The sequence below is a fragment of the Acanthaster planci genome, linkage group LG01 (assembly GCF_054643075.1).
Source record: "Acanthaster planci isolate LZ-2023a linkage group LG01, COTS_SCS, whole genome shotgun sequence".
In the NCBI taxonomy this organism is placed as follows: domain Eukaryota; kingdom Metazoa; phylum Echinodermata; class Asteroidea; order Valvatida; family Acanthasteridae; genus Acanthaster; species Acanthaster planci.
Genome location: NC_141777.1, coordinates 38189040 through 38204615, shown reverse-complemented (window position 1 = coordinate 38204615; position 15576 = coordinate 38189040). Strand labels below are relative to the sequence as shown.

The 15576-nt window shown below is 44.0% G+C and overlaps 2 protein-coding genes across 3 annotated transcripts in view; one reads left to right on the top strand and one right to left on the bottom strand.

The window, feature by feature from the left end:
- Positions 1–12768, bottom strand: part of eif2ak4 (eukaryotic translation initiation factor 2 alpha kinase 4) — a 74862-nt gene extending 62094 nt beyond the window's left edge. Inside the window, exons 1-7 of one of the 2 annotated variants that reach the window (XM_022237271.2) lie at positions 12383–12768; positions 10938–11050; positions 10202–10304; positions 9077–9250; positions 5665–5745; positions 5054–5205; positions 671–837 (exon numbers count right to left, since the gene is read on the bottom strand). In XM_022237271.2, coding sequence (XP_022092963.2) covers positions 671–837; positions 5054–5205; positions 5665–5745; positions 9077–9250; positions 10202–10304; positions 10938–11050; positions 12383–12493 — 901 coding nt within the window. In that variant the 5' untranslated portion in view covers positions 12494–12768. The remainder of the gene's footprint in view (positions 1–670; positions 838–5053; positions 5206–5664; positions 5746–9076; positions 9251–10201; positions 10305–10937; positions 11051–12382) is intronic. The other variant, XM_022237272.2, reaches the window with a different exon arrangement.
- A 163-nt stretch (positions 12769–12931) lies between these two features.
- LOC147800730 (ribonuclease P protein subunit p20-like) lies at positions 12932–15573 on the top strand. Its single transcript, XM_087142300.1, has one exon. It carries the CDS (start codon positions 12967–12969, stop codon positions 13408–13410), a length of 444 nt encoding a protein of 147 aa, XP_086998426.1. The 5' UTR covers positions 12932–12966; the 3' UTR covers positions 13411–15573.
- Positions 15574–15576: the final 3 nt, after the last annotated feature.

Below are 15576 nucleotides of genomic sequence, written 5' to 3'. Positions count from 1 at the left end.
ATAACGTGTACATTTCATAGTTGTTTGTGAACCAGCGCGGTACAGTTCCTATCAAAGGAGCCTGCGTTGCTAGGAAAATTGCACCCTCTCTTGGTCCAGCTCAGGGCTCACAGAAATTTAGTCAGCAATGCCCTCTAAAGCAGGGGAAATCTGCAGAAAACTGCCCTTTCTAAAAGAGAACCCTGGCTACTGCATGCAGAGAAAGACTGTGTCCACAAAGTGATTGCATGCATGTGCCAATGACACCCATTCCAGCTTGACACAAATGACAAAGCACCTGCTGCCACTGACAATGTCACATGTCCCTAAATGGAGCATTATAAAGGATTCTATACATTCTGAGTTATGAGTCACTCCTTTTACAATGGCAATGAATCACAGACATGGACACTTGGTAAGGCAGCTCAAATCCCGTGACTACAATGGACTGTAAAGGACGATACCACAGCATGAATTTGTCAACCATGAGAAATTGAAATATTTACATGTATGTATCAATGCATGCCTACATAAGATCGAAACTTTCTTTCTCTTAGTTTTGTTGTATTTTGCCTTGCTGTGTTGGCTTTTATGCTTTTTGCAATGGCAACAACAAAAGGGGATAGTCCATCCCCCCCCCCCGGTGATGCCTGTGAGATTGCTGACTTTAACGAGATGGTCTAGTACTTACTGATCACTTGGCCCCTGTTTATGGTTCGTTCTGTTTTGGTGTTGAAGACAGTCGTCACCACCCCTCTGTGGAAACTATCACTTTTCTGTCGTCTGGCCTTGGCATGTTTCTGGTTGGGCGTTTCACTCTCCGACTGATTCCGTGTGATCTTGCTTTCACTTAACGTCCTGTACGGAGTGAGACGATGCCTTCTGATTCAGCGTGTCAACCCTGATACACTGCTAGCCTTCTGATTCAGCGTTTCAACCCTGATACACTGCTAGCCTTCTGATTCAGCGTTTCAACCCTGATACACTGCTAGCCTTCTGATTCAGCGTGTCAACTCTGATACACTGCTAGCCTTCTGATTCAGCGTGTCAACCCTGATACACTGCTAGCCTTCTGATTCAGCGTGTCAACCCTGATACACTGCTAGCCTTCTGATTCAGCGTTTCAACCCTGATACACTGCTAGCCTTCTGATTCAGCATTTCAACCCTGATACACTGCTAGCCTTCTGATTCAGCGTTTCAACCCTGATACACTGCTAGCCTTCTGATTCAGCGTGTCAACCCTGATACACTGATAGCCTTCTGATTCAGCGTGTCAACCCTGATACACTGCTAGCCTTCTGATTCAGCGTGTCAACCCTGAAACACTGCTAGCCCTCTGATTCAGCATTTCAACCCTGATACACTGCTAGCCTTCCGATTCAGCGTTTCAACCCTGATACCCTGCTAACCTTCTGATTCAGCGTGTCAACCCTGATACACTGATAGCCTTCTGATTCAGCGTGTCAACCCTGATACCCTGCTAGCCTTCTGATTCAGCGTGTCAACCCTGAAACACTGCTAGCCCTCTGATTCAGCGTTTCAACCCTGATACACTGCTAGCCTTCTGATTCAGCGTTTCAACACTGATACACTGCTAGCCTTCTGATTCAGCGTTTCAACCCTGATACACTGCTAGCCTTCCGATTCAGCGTTTAAACCCTGATACCCTGCTAACCTTCTGATTCAGCGTGTCAACCCTGATACACTGCTAGTCTTCTGATTCAGCGTTTCAACCCTGATACCCTGCTAGCCTTCTGATTCAGCGTGTTAACCCTGATACACTCCTAGCCTTCTGATTCAGCGTGTCAACCCTGATACACTGCTAGCCTTCTGATTCAGCGTTTCAACCCTGATACCCTGCTAGCCTTCTGATTCAGCGTGTCAACCCTGATACACTGCTAGCCTTCTGATTCAGCGTTTCAACCCTGATACCCTGCTAGCCTTCTGATTCAGCGTGTCAACCCTGATACACTGCTAGCCTTCTGATTCAGCGTGTCAACCCTGATACACTGCTAGCCTTCTGATTCAGCGTGTCAACCCTGATACACTGCTAGCCTTCTGATTCAGCGTGTCAACCCTGATACACTGCTAGCCTTCTGATTCAGCGTGTCAACCCTGATACACTGCTAGCCTTCTGATTCAGCGTTTCAACCCTGATACACTGCTAGCCTTCTGATTCAGCGTGTCAACCCTGATACACTGATAGCCTTCTGATTCAGCGTTTCAACACTGATACACTGCTAGCCTTCTGATTCAGCGTTTCAACCCTGATACACTGCTAGCCTTCCAATTCAGCGTTTCAACCCTGATACCCTGCTAACCTTCTGATTCAGCGTGTCAACCCTGATACACTGATAGCCTTCTGATTCAGCGTGTCAACCCTGATACACTGCTAGCCTTCTGATTCAGCGTGTCAACCCTGAAACACTGCTAGCCCTCTGATTCAGCGTTTCAACCCTGATACACTGCTAGCCTTCTGATTCAGCGTTTCAACACTGATACACTGCTAGCCTTCTGATTCAGCGTTTCAACCCTGATACACTGCTAGCCTTCCGATTCAGCGTTTCAACCCTGATACCCTGCTAACCTTCTGATTCAGCGTGTCAACCCTGATACACTGCTAGTCTTCTGATTCAGCGTTTCAACCCTGATACCCTGCTAGCCTTCTGATTCAGCGTGTTAACCCTGATACACTCCTAGCCTTCTGATTCAGCATTTCAACCCTGATACACTGCTAGCCTTCTGATTCAGCGTTTCAACCCTGATACCCTGCTAGCCTTCTGATTCAGCGTGTCAACCCTGATACACTGCTAGCCTTCTGATTTAGCGTGTCAACCCTGATACACTGCTAGCCTTCTGATTCAGCGTGTCAACCCTGATACCCTGCTAGCCTTCTGATTCAGCGTGTCAACCCTGATACACTGCTAGCCTTCTGATTCAGCGTTTCAACCCTGATACACTGCTAGGCTTCTGATTCAGCGTGTCAACCCTGATACCCTGCTAGCCTTCTGATTCAGCGTGTCAACTCTGATACCCTGCTAGCCTTCTGATTCAGCGTGTCAACGCTGATACCCTGCTAGCCTTCTGATTCAGCGTGTCAACCCTGATACCCTGCTAGCCTTCTGATTCAGCGTGTCAACCCTGATACCCTGCTTGCCTTCTGATTCAGCGTGTTAACCCTGATACACTGCTAGCCTTCTGATTCAGCGTTTCAACCCTGATACACTGCTAGCCTTCTGATTCAGCGTGTCAACCCTGATACACTGCTAGCCTTCTGATTCAGCGTGTCAACCCTGATACACTGCTAGCCTTCTGATTCAGCGTGTCAACCCTGATACACTGCTAGCCTTCTGATTCAGCGTTTCAACCCTGATACACTGCTAGCCTTCTGATTCAGCGTGTCAACCCTGATACACTGCTAGCCTTCTGATTTAGCGTGTCAACCCTGATACACTGCTACCCTTCTGATTCAGCGTTTCAACCCTGATACCCTGCTAGCCTTCTGATTCAGCGTGTCAACCCTGATACACTGCTAGCCTTCTGATTCAGCGTGTCAACCCTGATACACTGCTAGGCTTCTGATTCAGCGTGTCAACCCTGATACACTGCTAGCCTTCTGATTCAGCGTGTCAACCCTGATACACTGCTAGCCTTCTGATTCAGCGTGTCAACCCTGATACACTGCTAGCCTTCTGATTCAGCGTGTCAACCCTGATACACTGCTAGCCTTCTGATTCAGCGTTTCAACCCTGATACACTGCTAGGCTTCTGATTCAGCGTTTCAACCTTGATACACTGCTAGCCTTCTGATTCAGCGTGTCAACCCTGATACACTGCTAGCCTTCTGATTCAGCGTGTCAACCCTGATACACTGCTAGCCTTCTGATTCAGCGTGTCAACCTGATACACTGCTAGCCTTCTGATTCAGCGTGTCAACCCTGATACACTGCTAGCCTTCTGATTCAGCGTTTCAACCCTGATACACTGCTAGCCTTCTGATTCAGCGTGTCAACCCTGATACACTGCTAGCCTTCTGATTCAGCGTGTCAACCCTGATACACTGCTAGCCTTTTGATTCAGCGTGTCAACCCTGATACCCTGCTAGCCTTCTGATTCAGCGTGTCAACCCTGAAACACTGCTAGCCTTCTGATTCAGCGTTTCAACCCTGATACACTGCTAGCCTTCTGATTCAGCGTTTCAACCCTGATACACTGCTAGCCTTCTGATTCAGCGTTTCAACCCTGATACACTACTAGCCTTCTGATTCAGCGTTTCAACCCTGATACACTGCTAGCCTTCTGATTCAGCGTTTCAACCCTGATACACTACTAGCCTTCTGATTCAGCGTGTCAACCCTGATACACTGCTAGCCTTCTGATTCAGCGTTTCAACCCTGATACACTGCTAGCCTTCTGATTCAGCGTGTCAACCCTGATACACTGCTAGCCTTCTGATTCAGCGTGTCAACCCTGATACACTGCTAGCCTTCTGATTCAGCGTGTCAACCCTGATACACTGCTAGCCTTCTGATTCAGCGTTTCAACCCTGATACACTGCTAGCCTTCTGATTCAGCGTGTCAACCCTGATACACTGCTAGCCTTCTGATTCAGCGTTTCAACCTTGATACACTGCTAGCCTTCTGATTCAGCGTTTCAACCCTGATACACTGCTAGCCTTCTGATTCAGCGTGTCAACCCTGATACACTGCTAGCCTTCTGATTCAGCGTGTCAACCCTGATACACTGCTAGCCTTCTGATTCAGCGTGTCAACCCTGATACACTGCTAGCCTTCTGATTCAGCGTGTCAACCCTGATACACTGCTAGCCTTCTGATTCAGCGTGTCAACCCTGATACACTGCTAGCCTTCTGATTCAGCGTGTCAACCCTGATACACTGCTAGCCTTCTGATTCAGCGTGTCAACCCTGATACCCTGCTAGCCTTCTGATTCAGCGTGTCAACCCTGATACACTGCTAGCCTTCTGATTCAGCGTTTCAACCCTGATACACTGCTAGCCTTCTGATTCAGCGTTTCAACCCTGATACACTGCTAGCCTTCTGATTTGAATACCGTGTTCTCCCTTTGCTGCTGTCACTCCCAGAATCCATAGGGTCAGGCTGCCTCTTTCCTCTGGTGGGGGTGGAGTCTCCCTGGCTCTTCCCACTCGTATCTTGGCTCTTCTCCGGAGACGGAGGAACACTCTGCCCACTGGTCTCATTTTCCTTCAATTTATAATCATTATAAAAACTGTGAGATTTGAAGTTTTTTACCTTCTCAGATTATAAATATATTAGAAGATACATACCAGTATCATTCCCGATATGAGCCTCCAACTAATAAAGCAAGCGGAAAAGCACAGTTGAAGGAAACAGCTGCTTGAGTCGTTGACATAACAATATCAATTAAACACATGCCAACAACCATCAGCACATCCAAACCATGAGACTGTGCTTAACCAGCAGCATGATTATCATCTACAGTGAGCGATATAAACATGCATGACAACGTGGCTGGTAGACTGGGCCAAGTTTGAGTCATTAAATAAGAAAAGAAGTGAATTAGAAAACATCTTTGCAACTCAATGGCCCAAGTCCACTGTAATTGAAACAGCGCAACACATTTGGTATGTGCAGTGGGTTTGAGAAAGCAAGGCCATTTTAAAGACTTAAACAATATTTTACCTTATTTGCAAGCTCTTTCTTCCTTTTAAATTCCTCTTTGGCTAACTGCATTCTCATGATTTGTTCATCAATTTCCCTTCTCTGAAAAAAAAATTCCGAGAAAAACACAAGTGATGTACATGAAAACATATAAGATAACTCAACTGGGCTAAATTTTGAAGGAAGTAACATATTACGTGTACAGCGAAATTGACCAGAGAACTTTTACTAATATGAAACACACACCAAATGACACAAAAATGTGGTAACCTGGCTTAAAAATTTACACGCTGCCAGCAGTGTGCACAAAGGCAGATGAAACAACCAGTCCAAAGTCACAACACTGCCTCCATTTCTCAGATATTTAGTCAGAAATTAACTAGTAAATTAAGGTTCTCCTCACCTGGAACTTTCACACACTGGGCTATTCAATAGTACAATATACAACGCTTTCAGCATAGCCTGTATACCGGTTTCATTAACCCTAACATTCCCCATCGCATCGATTTACAACACCAGAGTTTGTTGAAATTTGATGGGTTGAGTTCTGTGTACATCTGAAACTTACTACATAAAGTGTTGGGTTATGACAGAATGAGTACCGTACAGATGCAGTAGCAATGTTAGGTTTTGACTGAGTGGGGACGGTTGGTAATACCCAGTACTTGCTGCTGGGTGTTTAATGAATGGTGCTGCTGGTGCTGCCTGTAAAGTGTAGGGATGAGTACCGTACAGATGCAATAACAATGTTAGGTTTTGACTGAGCGGGGATGGTTGGTAATACCCAGTACTTGCTGCTGGGTGTTTAATGAATGGTGCTGCTGGTGCTGCCTGTAAAGTGTAGGGATGAGTACCGTACAGATGCAATAACAATGTTAGGTTTTGACTGAGTGGGGACGGTTGGTAATACCCAGTACTTGCTGCTGGGTGTTTAATGAATGGTGCTGCTGGTGCTGCCTGTAAAGTGTAGGGATGAGTACCGTACAGATGCAGTAACAATGTTGGGTTTTGACTGAGTGGGGATGGTTGGTAATACCCAGTACTTGCTGCTGGGTGTTTAATGAATGGTGCTGCTGGTGCTGCCTGAAAAGTGTAGGGATGAGTACCGTACAGATGCAGTAACAATGTTAGGTTTTGACTGAGTGGGGATGGTTGGTAATACCCAGTCTTGCTGCTGGGTGTTTGATGAATGGTGCTGCTGGTGCTGCCTGTAAAGTGTAGGGATGAGTACCGTACAGATGCAGTAACAATGTTAGGTTTTGACTGAGTGGGGATGGTTGGTAATACCCAGTCTTGCTGCTGGGTGTTTGATGAATGGTGCTGCTGGTGCTGCCTGAAAAGTGTAGGGATGAGTACCGTACAGATGCAGTAACAATGTTAGGTTTTGACTGAGTGGGGATGGTTGGTAATACCCAGTACTTGCTGCTGGGTGTTTAATGAATGGTGCTGCTGGTGCTGCCTGTAAAGTGTAGGGATGAGTACCGTACAGATGCAGTAACAATGTTGGGTTTTGACTGAGTGGGGATGGTTGGTAATACCCAGTCTTGCTGCTGGGTGTTTGATGAATGGTGCTGCTGGTGCTGCCTGAAAAGTGTAGGGATGAGTACTGTACAGATGCAGTAACAATGTTAGGTTTTGACTGAGTGGGGATGGTTGGTAATACCCAGTACTTGCTGCTGGGTGTTTGATGAATGGTGCTGCTGGTGCTGCCTGTAAAGTGTAGGGATGAGTACCGTACAGATGCAGTAACAATGTTAGGTTTTGACTGAGTGGGGATGGTTGGTAATACCCAGTCTTGCTGCTGGGTGTTTAATGAATGGTGCTGCTGGTGCTGCCTGTAAAGTGTAGGGATGAGTACCGTACAGATGCAGTAACAATGTTAGGTTTTGACTGAGTGGGGATGGTTGGTAATACCCAGTCTTGCTGCTGGGTGTTTGATGAATAATGCTGCTGGTATGTGTGTGTGAGTTTGTTTCTGCGTTCAACTGGGGACCCTGAACAACAGAGGACAATAAGGTCCCCGACTGACAGAGGGTCCTCGATTGAAAACTGTGTACAAAACATATGGGTGATCTTCTAAAAACGTTAAAGTCCAAACAATAGAGGAACAATAGGGGTCCCCAGTTGCAGGCAATTACACACTTGTATGTGTCTGTAAACAATGAGGGTCATTTGGTCATGTACCTGTACTTAAGGAATAGATGTTTGGTGACCTTGCTCAAAGATGAAACAAAGAAATCTGAGCCATCCAAAGCAAGTACAATTTGTATAGCCCTGCAGTTGTTGGATATTGAAGGGATAAGCACACTGTGTCCCCATTCTTTATACAAAGTAAATGACCGAGTGCCTCCACTCAGCCAAAACCCAACAGTCTGCTGCCTGTTGGAGTTTGTTGTGCTGTGTACTGATACAGAGAGTGGGCAGTTGGAATCCAGCGGGTTGAGTACACCTACCCCCTCCAGCAGCAAAAGGGCGTTGGAATTAGACAGGTTGAGTCAGCCTTCTAGCAAAACATGCTGAGGGGGGTCAGGGTTAATGGTATGCATGGGTGTTGCATAATGAATGCAATCCAGGTCATTTCCTTTGCATATTTCTCTCAGTATTCATGGTTCAGGAGGATGTTGCATGCACAGCACTCTCAGATCACATTGAGCAAATGATCCATGGTTACCTTTCCGTCATCTTGAAATAACCACAAGATAACAGAGTACCCTTCTAGCCTGATGGGGAGTACGTGTCTACACTTGCTCACCTACGAGTCCTACTCCTTCCTTTGTGTGCTCAGGAGTGAACTCATTAACACAAGCGGTATGCTCAAACACAGCCCAAGTGTTCCAAGGCTTGAGAACTTCACAAATCAGAGGACAGGAAACGATATTTCATACATGCATAGCAAGCAACGGTTGCAGACTTGTAAAAAGGCCTCTAACTGGCTAAGCCAAACCTCAACTTCTAAGCCATCAAAATTCTCTGCTATTAGAGCATTTTTTGGTCCACGGATTGGAGGGTTTTAACTAAAACAGAAGTGTGGAAGCTCCCAACAGGACTGCCAGCTTGTATTTCTGAGAAATTGTGACAAAACAGAGCCTTCCAAATGGCTCTATTTTGCTGTGGAGTGCAGGGTTCAGTTTTCAAACTGGCAATGGGCTTTACAATCATTTTTAAGAGTGATCATCTTTAGAATGAAAATATCTTCAAATATCTTTGGCTGACCCAGCAGAAATTGAAAAAAAATAAAGGATGAGGAAATATGTTTAACTTTGTTGCAAGTCTCGAACACCGATGAAACTTGTATCATTCCTGATTTTTTGAAGCAGGCATACATGTATGTTGCCTATGGCAGCTTACTGACTGGTCCCTAAAACCAACGGCATAAATACAAGCTATGTGGGCACTTGCTTGACCATGATAGCAAGCTACCAGTCTAGTTTACCTCCTTTTCTTCTCTCTTCCGTTGAAGCAGTTGCTGTTTCTCTTTCTCCTTTGCCGCCTCTTCCTGCTCCTTCTTCTTGTTGCTCATCATCTCCTCGTAGAAGGATTTATGGCCGGGCACGTTGTGCTTGTGGAGGAACGCCTGCACGTGCTGCGCCAGCTCTAGAACCATCACCTGCACCCCAGAGGAAATGAAAAGGGTCTTGTCTCTTGTCTCTGGAGGAAATAGGCGTTCCCTTCGGCGATGAAATTTGATATCTGGACCAGAGACTAATCTGGAGGGGTGCAATTATGCAATGGCGCTACACTCCTGTGAATGTTGTTAAACCTGACGCACTCACATTTTGACAAGTCGCAGTGCCCTATCCGTCCCATGCGGGACCAAGAGAGGGCCCAATTTTCCTACCAACAGAGGCTCCTCTGGTGGGAACTGCACTTTGCTGGTTCACTAACTACGAAATGCAAGCGGCATAGACGCATGGCTACCAACAAAATGAACACTTCCCACCAACATGGCTCTTTTCAACTCATAAGGGCTTCTTTGGTTCAAGGTGGATTGGTCAATGAAACATTTCGTATGTGCATGCCACATACATGTGTATGTGCAAGCTTTATGTCGCTGCACAGTAATTGCTTCAAATTCTGAATGTCGGATTACCCTGCACAATTCAAGAGAGTTTAATGCATTCTGATTTTAAGTAATCCCTTTTTAATTAAAATGGACCAACTCTGTGAAAACTTTTGTTTTTTAAAACAATGAATTATTCAAAAGATTGAGAAGCTCTTATAAACCTAATCCTCCTAGGACCTTTGAATCTAGATATTTTAGAGAATTTTGTAGGATTGAAGAAGACAGAGTCAAACCACTTTCACTTTAAATGTGCATGTAGCTTGATGCCCCTTGAAAGTTTGAGTACAAGGAATATGCCAAGGGCCCCTGAAAAGGGTGTTGCGATTTCGTAAAGTAAACACATTACAACTTGGGCGAAATTTCACTGCAGATTTTTCGTGACATCAAATTTGCTTCATTTTTGCATTTACCTGAAGTCCAAACCGGCCTTCAGGAAAGTTGAAATTAAGAACAAAATACCCTTAACATTGTCGCATAATCTTCAGAGACACTCACCTCTCCTTTAAGTTTCCTGGCCATACTGTTGATCTCTTTGCTTAGTTGCTTCAACTTGTCTATTGACAATCCCTTCTCTTTCTCAAACATTATGTCTGGAAGCCTGTGAAAGAACACAAAGGAACTGAGGAAATTGAAACTATCAGAAAGAAACTGCAGCTAGCACCGAAGTGTGGCCTGCAGACAAATTTTGTATTGACTTTTTCATTTGTAGCAATCAGAAAACATTTCTGCAGTAGCGTTTCATGCTATAAATTGTAAAATAGTGGTATAAATACGGACAGATTGCACTATACTGTTGATGCACTTTTTTGCACATATTTCTAGGAATGTGAATTTTTCAAAGGATTTTTCTTCAACGTAAATATGATAAAATCGCTCCGCTTGACAAATTTCAAAATAATTAAAAGTTTAAATAGAGTGAGTTAGACTGCTTGAATTTCCGAGGTATGATGTTGTGAATTCACTTCATATGGGTATGCTGTACATATATGTAGCTGGAAAAAGAGGCTGGAGAAAAAAGACATTGACAAGACCATTGAGGTTGTTCATGTGCATATGTATTAATATGAACCCAACAGAATTTTGGCAAGATTTAACATGATGTAATAGGCCAAACGGTCTGAGAGCTAAAGCCTTTATCAATCATCACAATCTCTAACGGTGACACCGTTCAATCAAAGTAGCTGCCCATTGCAACAAGGCCCCACAGCTCGGCACAGCCCTGCTTACTTACTCTTCCGGGTATTTTGGAGGGCAACTAACTCTCATATCTACGGTGACGTGGGCATTTCCGCTACCACTCATGCCCTGCTGCGGAGTCAGATGAAGCTTCATCTTCATCCCGTTCTGAGAAATGAAAAGTGAGATGCATTTCAGACAAAGGTTCAGGCAACAGTAACATCACTGGCTTGCAGGGGGCCAATAATGTAGAGGCTCCTGAAAAGAAATGCACTGTGATGGTTGGGGTATGCATAAATGACTGACGGCGCTGTTCATTTAGAAATGCTGTTTGGTTCCCAGCCCAAATAGATCCCGACTGTGTTTGGCATCAGTTAGGATTGGGAGTTAATCACTGTGAAATCAAAATTTCACGGACCGCTACAAAATTCGAAATCGCCCAAAGTAATACATCAGAGTATTGATGGGGTGAGTGATCCATACACACAAAAGGGGTTTCATGGACGGTATTTTCGCTGAGTCCCCACTTTTTGAATGGACCACTGTGGGGCCTAGGATGCGGAGGGAGTCCAGTAGACTAGCCCCCAGTCTGGGGCTATGTAGATTCATACCCCTGGAAGATGTTTTTTAAAGGGAAATAAAGTCCAAGATCATTCATTATACATGCAGACAAGAGGTATGACTCCTGTTGACCACACATCCAATGGACTGGTGCAAGAAAGTATTCATACACAGAAATCTACACTTCTGTAACAATAGCAACTGCCCTTTTTCTTTGTTTTATGACATCCTCTCCAAGATCTCTTCCAAACAGAAGAAAACAAATATTTGACAAATTTATTATAATCCCTAACTACAGTGATACTGATAGGCGTTGGCCTATTGGAAAAAAAATGTCGAGGGGTGCAGGGGTCCACCCCTCCCCTGGCTCTTTTAGGATTAAGTTGAAAAGTGCAAATTTCACCTGGACTTACATATACATGTGCTCCAGTTACTTGTCAAACATGTCAAACTTCCAAAACTTGTGCCAAAATTGATTTTCATCCCCTACCCAAACAAAAAGTGCAACGAGTTCCATATACGGACAACACTACTTTTCCCTTGAAAAGATATAGGCCTAGCCTAGGCCTATATGTAGGCCCAGGCTAAGACACGTAAGAGCCATCAGAAAGTGATAACAATTAACATGTCCTACAAAGTAAAATTTAGCCAAGAAAATTCCAAAACATTTAGGCCTAGGCCCACTTAGAATAGAATAGAAAACACAAGTTTTTTCAGACTACTAGTCTCATAGGTTTGTGCACAGCTAGCCAGGGCCACAAGTGTTTTAGGAACTCTTTCCCAAAAAAGGGTGTGTGTGTGTGTGTGTCATCATGGGCATGTAACGTACCGGTAGGCCTAAACCATGTCGGCCTAAACCCTGACAATAATGACATATGGCATTGGCAGGTTCATTTTTACTTAGGCTAGCCGTATCTATCTGCACTGACAGAAACTCACCCTGTGGTCCCCCTTGTTCATGTCCACGAAATCATCCATGAAAATCGCTTGCAACACCTCCGATTCATTGTCTTGTCTCTCCTGAAAACTCTCTACAATATTATCTGACATCTTTAGTCATTACTACCAGACGCTGGAGTTTTGTCGAAAAACTACTCAGCCATGTCAGCCTGTCACTTAGTATTCTAAATTACACATATCCTCAGCAATATAATTTGAAACCATGCTCGAAGCTGTGCAAGTGAACTTAAGACGACGATTGAAATGTTAATAAAGCACTCGTAACATTAAACATACGTAAGTTTAAAAGAGCGTTTTGAGCATGGCGTCGACGTGTGCTGTTCAACATTAATAACAAAAATTACATTTTCCATTTACTGTTTAATTTTCCGTAATATAGTCTGGTAGCTGGAATTGTTTTCACATATGCCGACCCAAATTGACTCTAGCGACAAGGTACCAGACTTTCCCCTTGGCCAGTCTTGTCAACCTTAACCACAGAGCTAATGCAGGTATTTCGCTTTCGGAAATTCGAAAGTATAGCACGTCACGGTTGGGGTCGAGGCAAGACGACGACGCATACGATGGAAAACGAAGTGAGTTCGACCTCGAATGGTCCACTAAATTCTACGGACAAATGTAGTCCTAAAATTGATCCTTCTGAGTATACTCTACGAAAGAGACTTCCCCGCCGACTCCCAAAACGTAAAAATGATGTCTACGTGTCGAACCGGACCGATTTCAAGGCCCAAATGGCTCGTTGCCAGAAAATGCTTGACACTGGCGTTGACGAAATTCACATCCATGGGCTGGGAGCTGCCGTGAACCGTGCGGTTAACCTCGCACTCCAGCTGCATAAGTGTAGCCTTTACACTTTACAGCTCTCTGCCAACACCTCCACGGTCGAACTTTTGGATGATCTGGAGCCCAGAAGGGATGACTTGGAACCAGGAACAAGAGATAGGAACAATTCTGCAGTACACATCAAGATTTCAAGAAGTGGAGACTCTGTCGCTTCAGCTCAGTGACCCTTGTTAATAAAATGGAGACAACACCTGAATACTGTACCACTACAGTTGATGGCACAGACAGAAGCCAGCATCACTATTGACATTTGCTCCACCAGTTGACCAGTCATTCCAGTACTGCAGTAGTTCACCTTGCTATGTATCCTACCACCATAACCATCTCAACTCAAGGAAAACCTTTAGCAGTGGGGGAAAGTTCACCTTCAACAGCATGTCCAGCACGTTCCATCTATCATGTTTAGGAAACCTTAACTCACATGGAGTTTTAACTGAAACATGGACCTGCAACAGTTATATCTGTAAATGAGCTTCAGCCACTGACAGCTATCCTACAACCTGAGTACATGGAATAAATGTTGTTCATACACATGCAGGTGTTGAAGTTGTTTGGAAAAGTCTGCTGTGGTGGTCATCTGACGGCAACTAGATGTGGTTTTGACCAGTTTTATTGCATAGACATACTCGATGTTCTAATGGTCCATGTGCCAAATATCTGATCAGTGCTACAGTACTGACCCCAGATGTCTCAATATTAGTGCTTACAAACTGGTCCTATGGAAATTTGTCACTTTTGAAAAATTGAAATCTTACCCATGGATCTGCTTACCCAAGTGAAGGACTTCTTCAGAGATGACGTTCTAGCTTTATGCATTTAATTCACATTAGAATTTCATGTTTCAAATACACATACTAGCCTGCTAAGTTTGAATAAAATCTGGTATACTAAATTCTTGAAATTCATGTGAACATATCAATTTGACTTTTCCATACATAAGACTGTGTGGGCGGAGAAGAACAACCAATCCATTCCAGAGATGGTGATCACTATGCAAAAGCTTGCTCTGATTAAGGAACAGTGTCTTTAGTCTGGGGAATACAAGTCAAGTTTATGTGCAATCAGATAACTCAGTGTACCAGATTTTATTCAATTTTTAACTTGTGAAAGGCTTGTTTGAAACACTTTGACCATTATGGTAATGATTAGTTCCTTGTGCTCTATGATGACAAAGTGTACAGAAAGTAAGAACAAGAGTTTGAACATAAAAAGCTTGACCATAACCCAAGTCCTTCAATATAAATGAAGTTTTGGGGAGATTTTGGACAATTGAAGAAAGTGGATTCCAGTCACTAATACTTTATATGGAAATATGGAAGGGCTGCATAGCACCGTGATCATAATATCGACAAAAATATATCAAATCAGTGCTCTGAAATATGTGATTGCCAAACTTTCGGTACTGAGTACCTTCTTCGGGGCAAGCCGAGCTTTCAGTAACCGAGTACCTTCTTCAGGGCAGGAAGATTCAGTTTTGAACTGGATCTGCTTGCCCGAAAGCTAGACAATCACATATTTCAGTGCACTGATTTGATATTATATTCTTGTCAAATACTTTATATGGAGCTTGATATCTCTCTGCAGAACAACAAAGATCTTCAGTTGGTTTCCAGCACAGTGGAGGATTCAGCAACTCATTTTACAGGCAAAAATAGAGTTTAAGAATGTCTATTGAGGTCAGTAGGCCACAGGCCATCATCAGGGCTCTGTTTTGATATAGTGTAGGTGAAGGACAATAACCCATGTGCAAGTTAAATTTGAATAAAATCTGGTACACTGAGTTACCTGATTGCACATGAACATAACAATTTGAATTCCTCAGACTAAAGACACTGTTGCTATACCTCATGATTCAGGGCAAGCTTTTACATAGCAACCACCATCTCTGGAATGGACTGGTTCCTTTGTGGCCCTTCTTTTCCATTGAGAACAGTATATTGTTGCAAGGCGTGTCTTATGTAACTAAGGAAAAGCTCCCCCCCCCGAATCACGAGGTATACCAACAGTGGTTTTAGTAAGGAGAATTCCATGTGAATTATGTTCACATGAATTTAAAGAACTCAGTGTACCAGATTTTATTCAAATTCAACTCCTTGATGGCTTGTTGAACTGGTATAAGCATCATGACTGCTGCTTTGACAAAATGCTGTCATAATGCTTTGACAAAAATAATATCGTACATGTGCAAAGCAAAACTGCTTCTGCATCTGTGGTGAAAGGAAAGTGAACTTCCAAATCTGTGTTGCTGTTTTCATTCAACTTATAACCAGCCGAGAAAAGAATAAATTGAAGTATGAATGATTAAAGCCATTCACTGGAAACTGTGACAC

Excerpts from the sequence above, each read along its gene's own strand:
- LOC147800730 (XM_087142300.1), top strand. The coding sequence starts at position 12,967 with ATGGAAAACGAAGTGAGTTCGACCTCGAATGGTCCACTAAATTCTACG.